Raw genomic sequence first — 14,801 nt, 5'->3', positions numbered from 1 at the left:
CCAAAATTGTGCTGATGTAAAGTAGACATGTGGGAAATGTTACTTATTAAGTATTTTGTGTGACATATCTCTGTGATTTAATTGCATAAAAATTCAAGTTTGGAAAATTGCAAAATTTTCAAAATTTTCGCCAAATTTCCGTTTTTTTCACAAATAAACGCAGGTAATATCAAAGAAATTTTATCACTATCATGAAGTACAATATGTCACGAGAAAACAATGTCAGAATCACCGGGATCCGTTGAAGCGTTCCAAAGTTATAACCTCATAAAGGGACAGTGGTCAGAATTGTAAAAATTGGCCCGGTCATTAACGTGCAAACCACCCTTGGGGGTAAAGGGGTTAAAACATAAATTAACTGTGGTTCATCACATCTTTGGGAAGCTGAGTTCAAATTCCCTAGCCACACCCAAACCTGATTACTGCCACACCTGTTCTCAATCAGAAAATAACTTAAATAGGACCCGCGTTACAAAAGGAAGTAGACCAAGGTCCTCAAAAGCTAAACACCATACTGTGATCCAAAGAAATTCTGGAACAAATGAAATACAGAAAAAAAAAGTAATTGAGATCTGTCAGTCTAGGAAAGGTTATAAAGTAATTTCTAAAACTTTGGGACTCTAGCGAACTACAGCGTGAGTCATAATACACAAATGGTGATAACATGGAGCAGTGGTGAACCTTCCCAGGAGTGGCAGGCCAACCAAAATTACCCCAAGAGCGCAGCAACATCTCATCCAAGAGGTCACAAGCGACTCCTCAACAACATACAAAGAACTGCAGGCCTCACTTGCCTCAGTTAAGGCTAGTGTTGATGACTCCACCATAAGAAAAAGACTGGGCAAAAATGGCTTGCATAGCAGAGTTCACGACAGAAACCACTGCTGAGCAATAAAAACATATTGGCTCGTCCCAGTTTTGCCAGAAAAAATCTTGATGACCCCCAAGACTTTTGGGTGAATATTCTGTGAACTGACGAGACAAAAGTTGAATTATTTGGAAGGTGTATGTGCCATTACATCTGGCATAGTAGTAATACAGCATTTCAGAAAAGGAACATCATACCCACAGTAAAATATGGTGGTGGCAGTGTGTTGGCCTGGGGCTGTTTTGCTGCTTCAGGAGCTGGAAGATTTGCTGTGGTAAATGTAACCATGAACTCTGCTGGCAACCAAAAAATCCTGAAGGAGAATGTTCGGCCATTTGTTTGTGACATCGAGCTGAAGTGTTCTTGGGTTATGCAGCAGGACAATGATCCAAAACACACCAGCAAGTCCACCTCTGAATGGCTTAAGAAAAACAAAATTAAGACTCTGGAGGGGACTAGTCAAAGTCCTGATCTTAATCCAATTGAGATCCTTAAAAAGGATTATGCTCGGAAACCCTCCAATGTGGCTGAACTACTATGATTCTGCAGAGATCAGTGGGCCAAAATTCCTCCAGAGCGTTGTAAAAGACTCATTGCCAGTTATCGCAAACGCTTGATTTCAGTTGTTGCTGCTAAGGGTGGTCCAACCAGTTATTAGGTTAAGGGACAATCACTTTTTCACACAGGGTCCTGTAGGTTTGGATTTCTTTTTCCCTCAATAATAAAAACATTCATTTAAAAAAAGGTATTTTGTGATTACTTGTGTTATCTGTGTCTAATATTTAAATTTGTTTGGTGATCTGAAACATTTAAGTGACAAACATGCAAAAGAATAGGAAATCAGAAGGGGGCAAGCACTTTTTCACACAACTGTACATTGTACTGATTATTGTGCCATATAAACTTGAAAGGGTTAAATGCTGCAAATGCTGCTGTCAACTCAAATGACTCTTGTGCTCCAGCATTCCCTCTGATGTGAGACTGCCCCATTTGTCATCAGTGATGTTTTGGGAAACTAGTGGGGGATGTCTAAACCAGACAAGGCCTTTTCACTGTGACATTGGCAACACATTAAGGTGTAAGCTGCAAATGGTGTGAAAGTTAGTAGGCCATAAAACCTGATTAGAGGCAGCTAAAAGCCTGCTGCAGCACACACACTTAATGATCCTTTCAGTTTCGGGGCATACATATAATAGCAGAAGCATTTAGCAGGGTATAAAGTAATTGGTTTTTATGCACTATGAATACTTTACTTTATTCCTTAAAAGTGTGGATACAAGGAGAATAAAAATGAAAATTCTCAAGGAAATAACTAAGCTCCACTGCAGGGAGAATAAAAATACCCGAAAACAAGCAAAAATAAACATAGAAGACATAATACGGGAAAGCCCAGGTTATAGACATTTCTCTAGGTCACTGTAAGGATATAATGTTCCCTAGTTTATAAGAAATAGTAATACTCTGTTCACACTTTGGACATTCCTAATTCAGAATTAACGTCCAAGACTAATGTGTTGCATAACTGATGCAAAGGGACTTCGTTAGCTATTTTAGGGTCAGTCTGGGTTCTGATCTGTATCTGCTTTTAGAAAGAAAAAGCACATCATACTTATCCGTTCTAAAAATTGACACATGAGGGCATCATTATGGTTCCTCTGCTTCTGTTTGCATGAGTGATGCAATGGGTCTTTATTGGACATTAATTTATTTTGTCTCCCAGATACTTGTTCTACTCGTAGTTCAGACCCTTGGCTCTTTTCTTTACAATTTTCCCATTTTATCCTTTTGCCTGTTGCATTCCTGACTGTGTCCTGTTGACAACCTTTGGATCTCTTCTTGACCACAGTGCTGCGGTGGTACTGGCGCTACTCTAGCTATTCTAGAGCTATCCACAAACAATCAGTTTATGGGAAAATCTACATCTCGGGCGCAGAATTGTAATATTCATACTGTATCTATAAATCTGTGTTGTTGGGATCCAAAATAAACATCCACTGACATTTTCACTGTTGGTAAGGCACTCTTATCCTGTTAGGCATCCTCAGTGATTTACCGTAGTTATTACAACAGAGGCTTTCCCCAGAGCTGTACAATCAGGGTGCAGATTTCCGGCAAAGTCCTGGAGGCTGAGGGGCCAATATAATAAATGTTCATAGGTGGTAGGCCTGTTCCAGGATTTGCATCAGGGTCCATCTGGTCCTCTTGCTTATAACAATAAACCCTTGTTCTTGGGATCACGTGTACATGATGTAATATAGCTTCTCTCTCTCCTGCCCCATAAACTGTTAAGTTCTTGGCCCACATAAATCGATGGCCATAAGTTTTGGCTCTTCTCCTCTATGGTCTCTTCCAGGAGCCTTCCCTCTAATGTTAGGAACTGTGGTATTCAGCTTCCCAGTCGATATAACCATTTCGGACTAAGAGGGTACTGCTGAGTGGCCACCAATTATTCTTCGGGGTCAGTGAACCACTAGCTGTGTCCATTCCAGTATGCAGCGTGCTATTTACTAGGAAATAATGGTACCTGTTCTAATGACAGACTATAAAAAGGTGGGTAAAATACTAGAACAGTGGTGATATGTTTCTGGACTAGATGATTAGCAGAAGACACAGATAGATCGCTGAGCCTTTGCCAAGAATTGCCCACTTTTCCACAATGAATAACAAGGACATACTCCCGCTCATCTCTAGCAGGCAGGTTATCATTGGACTGTTTGATTCGGTATTTCTGTTCTTTTAAGCCTTTACATATAATGTATTAAAATAGACAAAATCGCTACTCATACATCAAACTGTATGGCTAAAAGCATGCAAAACCTGCTGGAGATTATATACCGTGAAGCCTGCCTAGCAGCTGATGACCAACAAACATTGATTTGGATTCTGGGTGTCATTTTATGTGATACTGCTGATCTGCTGGATCAATGAAAGTTAATTTTTCACAAGTGGAAGCCATGTGTAAAACTAAACGTGAAGGGGCAAATCTTACAATTACCTACAGTGGCTGTCAGACTGCTATAGCGCTAAAGAAGGTAGATTTTATGCAATGTGAATGGCAATGTGTTCCTGCATATTTACTGCTTCTACATAAAGGCTTGTGCACAATACATATATTTCATGAAGCCATAATACATCGCTCATAGACTTTCATGGTCACTACAGTTCCCACGTGTCATACTGATGACAATGGTAGGACTTTACAGCGAGGCAATGCATTACCTTCCTGATACAACACAATATGATATCGTCATTTGGCGGAATTACACGGACTCACAGGGATTACATGTGTCTCTGCCATGGGTATAAGGGCTAAGAACTATCCTGAACCTAAAATTGCTCTGCTGACCTGAATTTTTGATGGTCGCAGCCCAGCTGAACACTCCATTGACATTAAGATATTTCTTGCTATATTTGTAATTTGCTCCAGATGGCAATCAAATAAGCGCAATACTTGTTAATGGAGACCATGGGATTGAGATTTCCAATCTGAAAGTGCCAGAATAAATATCTGACGTGAACATTAACATCGGGAAATTACCTTGTTTACGACGAGCACAATATCACCTTCTCTGATTGTCAATTCGTCTTCATTGAGCGCTTCATATGGGAAGAGGACTTTACAGTAATCCTTGGCTACGAAACAAAAAGAAACAAGATTTGATTTATTTAGCATCAGTAATCAGTATGCAAATGGATGGGCTGCTATCAGAGAAGCTGGCAGAGGCCAAGAATTAATAACTCTGTATGCATGAATATATGCAATCCAATATTACAAAACTGCTGCTAGGCATAAAATAGAGCTCGCTATCATAGCACGCATGATGATGAGAGTTTCTGAAGTTTTTATATGGAAAACTGATGTACTAGTCCATAAAAAAGCTAAATAATGGGACAAAGACAATATCACAGTTATATATCTGTAAAGGCCCCCATATACGTAAGGTAAAAACATGGCTGAACCACCCATGATCAGCCAACTATCTAATGTGCATCAAGACCTCCCAACTTTCCTCTGAAAGATGATGTAGGAGATATAAGGACTGGGCAGATATAATTTAATAGCGTGACCTTTTTGTTCTGCCTGCAGAAAAGCCGCTCCCCCTTCGCCGCCACACACAAAATTGAACACCTTGAGCTGAATGTTCATGCGTATGGGGGATTCGGAAGAGTTAGCAGACAGCCGAACAAGTCAACAACTATTCAAGGTGTATGTGCATCAAAAAGATCTATGACCAGAATTCACAATACAATCTGCACAAATTATTAAATACATGTCTTAGGCCTAATGAGGCTGGTGTATTTACTTTGAAAATCAACGACAGAAGGGATGCATAATCCTGATATTATGACTAGAATTTTATGAGTCCAGCTGTAAAGCAATATAACTCATGAGTTCAAGTGTATTCAATCTCCACTCACCCACTCACCAACAATATAACTCATGAGTCCAAGTGTCTTCAATCTCCACTCACACACTCACCAACAATATAACTCATGAGTCCAAGTGTCTTCAATCTCCACTCACCCACCCTGACTGACAGCTGCAGCTTGTACTGAGGAGTGTGGGATCTCAGCAACATGTGGGTGGAGATGTGGTTAAACTTTCATAAAAGATTATGCAACCATTTTGACATTGCTTTTCATAATAAATACACCAGCCACAACAGGGATGAAAGATCTAATTAATGTCCACAGTTTGTATTGTGAAATCTGGTGGACAGATCTGCTTTAAAGTAGTTTTATGAACAGGTGAAATAAATTCACAGTCAGGGTAGTAATAGGACTCACAGCACGAAACTGAGAGATAGGGGAGATAGATATGTCTGGTACAGCATTACAGGGAACCTGTCAACGGAAAAAAATACTATTAACCTGCAGATTAACCCCATATCTGCAGGTTCACATTAACCCCATATCTGCAGGTTCAGATTGACCCCATATCTGCAGGTTAATAGAGTTATTATACTGGCCGATGCCTGCAGTTAGCCTAATGCTGCGGGAGAAAATGAACTTTATTCTCCCCCACAGCATTCCTGTTTCGGTCACAGGGGCGGCACTGGTTCAGTCACTGCTCTGGGTATACATCAAGTGTCAAGTAAGAGTCGAGGGCTCCATGAACATTAAACTGTTGATTGAACCCATTGATATCAGGGGGTTTGGCCAACATTAGTTTAATGTATGGGAGGCTCTTTACACATAAGGGATATTGCTCAAGACTTTAATATTAATAACGTCCTATACTTAGGGTATGTAATAAATATCGGATTAATGGGGGTCTGACACCTGGCGCCCCCACTGATCAGCTGTTTGCAGGTTCCACAGCTGCTCGAACACCACAGCTCCATACAGTATGTAGTTGTTATTGTCACGTAATGCAACTTATCTGGAGGAAAACTAATTTGTATACTTTTTTCCCCCCCAAGAAGAAGTACATGGTTTATAAGTCTCCCTACACTATTTGGCAGTCTCCACCATGAGAAAAAGCACCTTCCCAGCCCCGAAAAATGTTTTAATGGATTCCAAATGACTGTGTTAAAATTTGCCAATTTCATGACCATGTGGCAGGCATATACTAGTGTTGATGAAACCATATGCCATAAAATGTTATAAATAATACTGCCAGCCGGTTTTTATGAAATGGGCATAAACTACTTGGAAGACACATCCGAAAATACATTGAGGTGTAGGAGCGTAGAGCAGGAGGCAGAATCTTCACACTGGACCAGAAAAGCTTGAAAGGGAAGGGCATTCATAGGCAGAATCGGGTGGAGCTCCTTCCGGTCTCACGGTATAATAACAGTGTGGCTTGCCAAGTGTGACGTCCTCTTCTAGAATAGAAGTTGATGCCAACACTAATGTCTGGGTGTTAAGCTTTTAGTGAAATTATTTTAGTTCCAATAATGGACGGTTCTGAGAACGTGAAGCAGTTCATTGCTAAAAATGTTACAGAATACAACAGCCACTTCCTAAAGGTAGAGTGGGCGCTGCAGTACTTCATTTTTTCAGCTTTGGCCCTTGCTTATACTTAGTACATAGGACAATGTGCTTTAGAATTCTGAAGGAGATCATACTGCGACATCAGCTACTTTAAAACAAGGGAAAAAAATGTAGAAACTTGAAAAACCAAAACATTTGCAAAAAATGGAAGGAATGACATTAACAAATAGCTGCGTGAATAATCTAATGAAACATGATTGTATAGGAAGTGATAGTTATTTTACACCAAACCACTCACTATATATTTCCCTACAATCCCGGCTCGCTCCATGCCAAGTCTGTGCTTGGCTGTGAAGATTGTGCGCCTGCAGTGAATGTGCGTCTGGGCTGATGCCACATTCTTCAATCAGCTATTTGTTGTGGATGAGTGCCCTTAGGAGGACTGGAGAAGCCATTGCCTTGAGGGTTTCTGGTACAATAAAGCATGTACAATCTGAGTACTGGGTATTGCTCACATCATGTGCCTTGGTTATACATTGCACTGTCTCGGTGGCTTTCTGTCTCGGTGGTTTTATCACTGCTCCACCTGTTTGTCTGACTAGAGCATTCTCAGGTATAGTGGAAACATGGCTCCTGGTTTACGGTGAGCAGTCATTTGTGCTATAAAATAGCACAGATTAAGCCGGTCCATATACTATAACATGACTTGATGAAAACCATATTTTATATTCTGCGTAATGGCTTAATGTACGTTAAATAACTTAGAATATTAATACGAGTTTTACACATTGGCGCACCTATGGGGAGTTATTACAAGAATGGCACTAAATGGCAGAATATGCAAATTGCCTCTTCTGAGAAAAAGAGGACTTAAACTCTACAGCGCCACCTATTGGAAGTAGCGATCCTACAAGTCACAATCAACCCTTTAACGAGTTGTGCAAATGGCACGGCATTTTTTGCATATGTAGATATTGAAATGAACACATTTCCAGATGCATGTCAGCATAATGACGTCCCCTCCATAAACAGACTGGAAGAGGCTGCAAACCCAATAAGCCACCCCTGGTGAGGACGTGAAAGACCTATCAATGGGGGTTCCAGTTCCACTGATTTAAGAAAAGAAGTTTCAAGGAAATGCTTTTCTACCTTCACATGCTCTGGTGCTGCCGCTCCAGTCGTCTCTTTCGGTCTCTGGTTATTTCTAAGAAAATTGATGGGCTACTTGCAAAATACCACTGCAGACAATCATTGATCTCATTAATAATGTGCGGCACATAAGACCAGTGAATGTTTGAGTGGTCAGGTGCTCATGGACGGCACATCATCTCTGTAGGAAGTAAGCAGAGACCTATGGGGTCCACTGGTTAAAATAGGTGAGTGTAGCTTAGTTATTGTTTCTCATGCCATTTCTCATAACATTGTCACATATTTAAAAAATATTTTTTTAAATCCCCTTTAGGCTGTACAGCACTATAAAGGCAATGAATGTCACTTCTGGGAAACTCATTAAGACATCATGGCCTTATAGGAGACGGAATGGCCCTTCTGGAAACTAAAGTTGGAGAGGAAATGTATGAAGATTTTCTGACAAGGGGTCACTGCGTGGCATGTATAGTACTGTATCAGATCAGTTATAACATTCTATATCATAACGCATGGTGATAGAAGTATTGAAATACTAGAACTGCAGTAACGGTGCACAGAAGAAATCTTACTCTTTGATTTGTTTTCAGCTTCCATCTTCAGAGATTCCTGTGATGCTATGGCTGACGGAATTTTTTTCCCCATTGTTTGCTGGAAAGAAAAAAAATCAAGAATTTGTAACTTTTAAAGTCCATTCAACCATCAACCTAAATACTAAAAGATGTGTTTAATATTGTGCTTGTGCTTTTTTATTTCATTGGACCTTGATATTAGCTGCTCAAGCACGTGGACCTAACATGCAAGCTAAACACACAACTAAAAAACTGAGGACCTCTTTCAGCCAGTGTCCACCTCCGTCCTCCGAGTACTATTTTTCACATAAAGGGACAGTGTCATCAGGTTTTTCCTATAAAAGATGTTTCCACTAAATTCTTCAACCTTTTAAATATCTTTAAAACATGAGCATTGAAGTTGCCCGGCTGCATTCTAATGTGCACATAGCAGACCGATGGGCGTCTCTGGACCATGCTCGGGCGTCCACTCTCGGCCCTGTAACATCACCTATCCACTTACGATGATGTACACAGACAGCGGAGAACCAGTGCGTGCACAAGGCTTTGCTGGCTGTGTGGATGATGAAGAGGACCTCATCCACGTCATTCATAAGAGGAGCAAAGCAACAAGACATAGAGGCAATGCTAAGCACGATCCGGAGACACCCATAGGACCACTCAGTGCTGGAGAACTTCAAAACTTCTTATTCAGGTGTGCAACGTTGCCCAGGGGATCTGGTGAATATAGGAAAGTATTAAAAGGCTGACGAATGTGGTGGCAATGGCTTTTATAGGGAAAGCCCAATGACATGCTCCTTTTGGGCAAAGTTCCCACGTTGAGTATTTGGTGTATTTTTTTGCCGCACAAAAAAAAACAGCTTTTTAAACTTACAGAAAAGCAGATGGAATTTCTCACATTCTCAGGCCCATTGTGCGTTTTTTAAAGCTGCAGATGCAGACCTGAGAAATTACCGTATTCTTAAATTTGCAAAAACTAAATTTCTCTTGAAGTAAATACGGTATATGTTTTTATGTGAATGAAATGTGGAAATTTTTCTCCAGTAACACACAAAAATCACATGGAATTCTCACATGAATGTATCAGTAGAGTTTTATTATAAGCTAATAGGAAGCACTAAAAACAAAGCAGCTTTATTTAATACATGACATATCAAAAGGAAGCAAAAACTGCAGAATAAAAATGCGATAAAAGTATCTGTTAAAAAAACCTACTCAAAAACGCAAGTAACCTAACCTTAGCTAATTGATATAGAACTGCTGATGAAAATCTGCAATATTAAAATACACCAACAACTCATCATAGGAACTTAGTCTTAATGTCTAAAATCTGAATTCCAAACTGTAGTCAAGTCCGAATTTCAATACACTATCTGCAAAAAAATGTTCTAAATACATTCTTATTCGATGGGAATCAATGGGTGAGGTATATGTCATGCATGTAAGTCATATGTCCAGGATGTATGTCGGGTGTATACATTGGAACAATTTACTAATGTGGGACAGGGAAGAGAACAGAGACCTCAGGAACGTGCTGATGTAATCATGGTAATCTGAAGACGGAGAATAGAAGATCATTATGTACAACAGACCTATGAGATGTAATGTTTATCACACAGAATAGACATTGAAGAGATTGACTGGACTTTTGAAGAAAAGACATCACATTTTTTACACTATTTTAGATCCTTCCTCATTACTGACTTTTTAGCTCCGAGAACGTACTGTAACTTGAGTCTTGGCACACTCCCAAGGCATTTGAAGGAATGCCATGTTCTCCGTTATAGAGCATATATAGGGATATCCATAGATATGGTGGTGCACTGCTGGAATCAGAGGAATCTCCACAGAGGATTGAAAGACACAAATAGAAATGTTGTTTATTGGTCGATTAGTTTTGGAGCTCCTTTCTCAAGTGATGTGGTTTTGTCTTGAGAAAAGAGCTGTTACAGCTCCGAAACGCATCAACCATATCCATGGTTCCTATACACTCCAATCCTGTTGCTGAATAACATCACTCCATCTGCACATGGAGCTGCAGATTTTTTTTTATGCCTTTGGGGAGTTGTGCCTGTCACAACCTAAATAGGTGAGCATGATTGCAGTCTCACTTTTCTCTTTTTTGAAACGTTATCACCGTATGTGCGCATTGTTCCCGATTTCAACCAAGATCAAGTTCTCCATTATGAAAGATTTTCTTTAACCCAAGATATGCAGAAATAAATACTGTGCTCTCACTTTTTGGCCTGAATTTTAAGCTTTGGTGAGGAATGGACCATGAATGCACAGTTCATGTAATATTCTTGTCTGTCATGATAATGTGGCAGCATGAAGCTGTTAGTTTAGTGATTTGGGCTTTAGGCTTCTTCTGTTTTCAGTTTATTGTACAAGAAACAGCTTTCTGAATCAGAACTTTGTGGATGATCATAAGGGAAACTCCTGCCAGGTAAAGTAATATTTCTGCCAGGCCACCACCATACCGCCTTCTAGTCTGCGTATGTAGGTAACCGCTCCGGTTGTCTCCCAGTTGCAGTTTGTTTTACTAAAAACAAAATGTTGCTTTACTCACCTTCCAGCAATGTGTCTCCTTTGCTACTCACTGTGTCTGTTATTGTCTGTGGCATTGTTGGCACATTTGGCAGCACTGCAGCCAATCGGAGAGCTCAGCAGCTCTGAGCGCTCTTGCCATGAACCCGGGCAGAGTCGCTAAACTCTGTTATTGACTACAACACTATCGACAAGATGCTGATACCAGACTGCAGACAATAATAGACACTGGGAGCAGTGGCAGATTTTCCATGCTCAACCTGGGGTGGGTCAGTAAAGTACAGCTTGGGGACAGAGCTCCTGTCAGTCATTTCATGCTGCCCTAACCACAGGAAGCATGATTCAGAGCCTGGCTGCATGATTGTAGTGTGGTATCTCTTACTCTGAAACGCCCCTGCAATTCAGAAAAAGATAAACTGAAGATCCAGCCAAGGACCATCAGCAAAGACAACACTAGTATTGTGCTGTCTCTGGCCAACTTCTCCCTGCACCTCTCTAGCTGACTGACACATCTCTCCCCTGTGTGTACATTGGGAGAGAAGTGCAGCAATGTGAGGAGAAGCTGGCTGAGGCCAGTGCAGAGCTAGCCGGACCTCTCCCTGTAGTCCTCTACTGGATCCTCAAATTATGTCTTCTCTGAAGCTCTGGAGTGTTTCAGAGTAAAATGTGTCTGGCTGCCATCGTGCAGCCAAGCTCTGATTCATGCTGCCTGTGGTTTGGACAGCATGAATCGAACGAGGTTCCCTTTTAAGTATGATCACTGTGGGTTGCACTGGCGATCCGAATTGTGTCCTCACTCCCCCAGCTCATGTACATTTACAGTCAGGCCATCTGCTATCTGCTGGAGAAGATTGCATGGAAAATATTCACCATTCACCTATCATCTGCAGATGGCAGAAAGCAATGGCTACCTGGAGGAAAAGAACTTTATTCCTCCCAGCAACCTCCGGCTTTCAGTCATAGAGGCACGGCTTCAGTCACCGCTCAACACACGGTGAGCAGCAATGACTGACAGCCGGCTCAGCAGTGATTCAGTACAGAGCTGGATGTCAGTCAGTTCCAGGGCACAGTTACACCCCCCGCACACTGTGTATTGGCGGTGACTGGTGTTGACTCTATGACTGAAAGCCGGAAGAATAAAGTTCTTTTCTTTCTGGCAACTGGGCTTTCAGTGCAGTGGTCTGGCAACTTTGGAACGTTATTAACCTGAAGATTAACCAGATATATGCAGGCTAATAGCATTTTTTTTACAAGACAGGTTCCTTCAATCCTGCATCGGCACTCGATAACAGTCATGCTTTTGTCTAATAATTGACATTTTATTTTCTTCATTTTACATTTAGATGCATTAGATAAAAAATATGATGTTTTCAAAGTTGAACAAGTTAAACAAGATAATTACAAGAAAAATAAAAAAGTGAGAAATTGGACATCTGCCTGATCTTGCAGGCACTCGATCATTGGACTCTATCTTTGCAAGCGATTCCAAGTTGTATTTACAGGCACAGTTGATACAAAACAACGACAGCCAATTACTAGGTCACGCTAATGGTCATTGTGTCCAAATGGCTACCCTTGGAGCTCTCATTCATTGCTTGGGCATAGAATGAATCTACCACAAGAACCCTGTTATTTATATATTCACATCTGTGCACCCACTCAAATACTGAGCATGTTGGAAAGCCTGATTGAGTCTGATTATTCGGCCTGCTTACCAAGATAAACACAGCTGACAGTTTCTCTGACAGCTAGATGAGATTAGCTTTCAAAACATCAGCCAGACCAAGCAGCGCATTGACTTCTTCCAAAGAGGTTTTGTATGGTCTCCAAAGAGCCGTATGTTAAAATATGAAATATTCAATTTCAAGCCGTACTACTGAGCGCTAGACGGAAGGACAGAAAACAACACAAACATCAATTCTGCCAATAGTAATTAGCTAAACAGCATCACTTATTATTCTGGATGTCTGTAATCATTTGTGATTGATGTAATTAGCCCTCTTTTATTTTAAACTATACATGATGGCGAAAAGGCGCAGCCAAATGGGATGCCATTTTTCGCCTCGTAATTAACCCTTCAAAGCTATTTGCTATACAGTAGCTGAATTGAAAACTTTCCACATTTTTATCTTCTCTGGACAAGTGAATGAACGTTTTTTCCACTGGCAGAAGGAGGGAATTCAAGCTGTGAGATGAATTATTGTTTTGGAAAAGCAGCCAGCAGCCGTGCAGGGAAGATGTTAGCTAGGTTCTCCCCAGGTTTATCAATCTCAAAGTACAATTAGTCCTTTCTTTGTTTTCTTTAATGATATGGAAATTCATGAATGTTTCATGAGCAGCTAGTAGCAGTGACTGATTTATTTTACAAATTGGAACATTACCAGCAGATTCATCAGGCAGCGTCTAAGCCATTTATCAGCTTTTCATATAAATGCAGGAAAATTAGGCTGTTTAATATGACAAGTACTGCTGCGTGGCATGCAGTCTCACGGAGTTGGCGGATGTCCTTACGCTTGAAGGTTAGCAGACCGAAAAGACAGACAGCTGTACACAGAAGTAAAATGTATTCACCAAAACACCATGGATTCTAATCCTTTGCTTAAACAGCAACTGCCCAATATATTGTTCATATACTGTACAAAGCAACAGTGTAACCACTGAGCCACCATGCTGCCCCACTAACCAGAAGGTGTGTTAAAACGTAGATTCCTCAAAGTATACTCCCTTTACTCTGATGACAGCTTTGCACACAATTGGCATTCTCTCAAGCATCTTCATTAAATCGTCACTTGGAATGGCTTTTACAACAGTCTTGAAGGAATTTCCAGAGGTGCTGAGGACTTGTTGGCTGCTTTACCTTCACTCTGTGTCCAACTCATCCAAACCATCTCAATTGGGCTGAGGTGGGGTGACTGTGAATGCCATGTATTTTGACGCAGCACTCTATCCCCCTTGGTCACATAAGCCTTATGTAGCCTAGGAAGTGTTTTGGGTCATTGTTCTGATAAAACACAGACGACGGTCCTACTAATTGGAAGCTAGATGGGATGGCATGTCGTTGAAGAATGATGTGGTAGCCTTGATGGGTACGTGTGCTTTGAATTTGGAATAAATCACCAACAGTGTCACCAGCAAAGCATCCCTACACCATCACACCTTCCTCTCCATGCTTCACAGTGGGCTCCACACATGTGCATCCATCCACTCATCTTTTCTGCAACTCATAAAGACATGGCAGTTAACACTAAAAGTTGCACATTTTGATTAATCAGACCACAGCAGATTTCCTCTGATCTAATGTCCAGTCCTTGAGTTGTTTGCTCCAAATAAGTATTTTCTTATTTGTAGCCCTAAGTAAAGTCTTCTTTGCAGAAATTTGGTCATAAACACCAACTTTTCCCAGTCTTATTCAGATAGCTGATGAGGAGATCTGTCTATTACTTACGGTGCATTATTTATGACGGCTGTTATCTGAAGTGTTGTTAATTTGCATTTTCTAAGGCTTGTAACTCTGATGCACTTATCCTCTGCAATAATGGTCAATCTATGTCTTCTGTTCCTGGTGCAGCCCTCATGACAGCCAGTGTCATCATAGCAATTGATGGTTTTCATGATTACACTTGAGAATTCCTTCATGGTTCTATCAATTTTTTGGGGGATTGACTGACCTTTATTTCTTAGGCTTCATTCCTATGATGGGTAGTTGGTGCTTTTTTGATGTTGCAGATTTT

General features: G+C 40.7%; 1 protein-coding gene across 2 annotated transcripts in view; it reads right to left on the bottom strand.

The window, feature by feature from the left end:
- The window catches only part of SH3KBP1 (SH3 domain containing kinase binding protein 1), a 530,500-nt gene that overhangs the window by 88,041 nt on the left and 427,658 nt on the right, over positions 1-14,801 (bottom strand). For both annotated transcript variants that reach the window (XM_077294639.1, XM_077294640.1), the window contains 2 exons: positions 8,524-8,602; positions 4,407-4,501 (listed from right to left, as the gene is read on the bottom strand). In XM_077294639.1, the coding sequence (XP_077150754.1) occupies positions 4,407-4,501; positions 8,524-8,602 (174 nt within the window). The remainder of the gene's footprint in view (positions 1-4,406; positions 4,502-8,523; positions 8,603-14,801) is intronic.

This window comes from Ranitomeya variabilis, chromosome 3, assembly GCF_051348905.1.
Source record: "Ranitomeya variabilis isolate aRanVar5 chromosome 3, aRanVar5.hap1, whole genome shotgun sequence".
In the NCBI taxonomy this organism is placed as follows: Eukaryota; Metazoa; Chordata; class Amphibia; order Anura; family Dendrobatidae; genus Ranitomeya; species Ranitomeya variabilis.
Note: the sequence above shows the minus strand (reverse complement) of the source record. Positions and strands in the feature narration are given on the sequence as shown.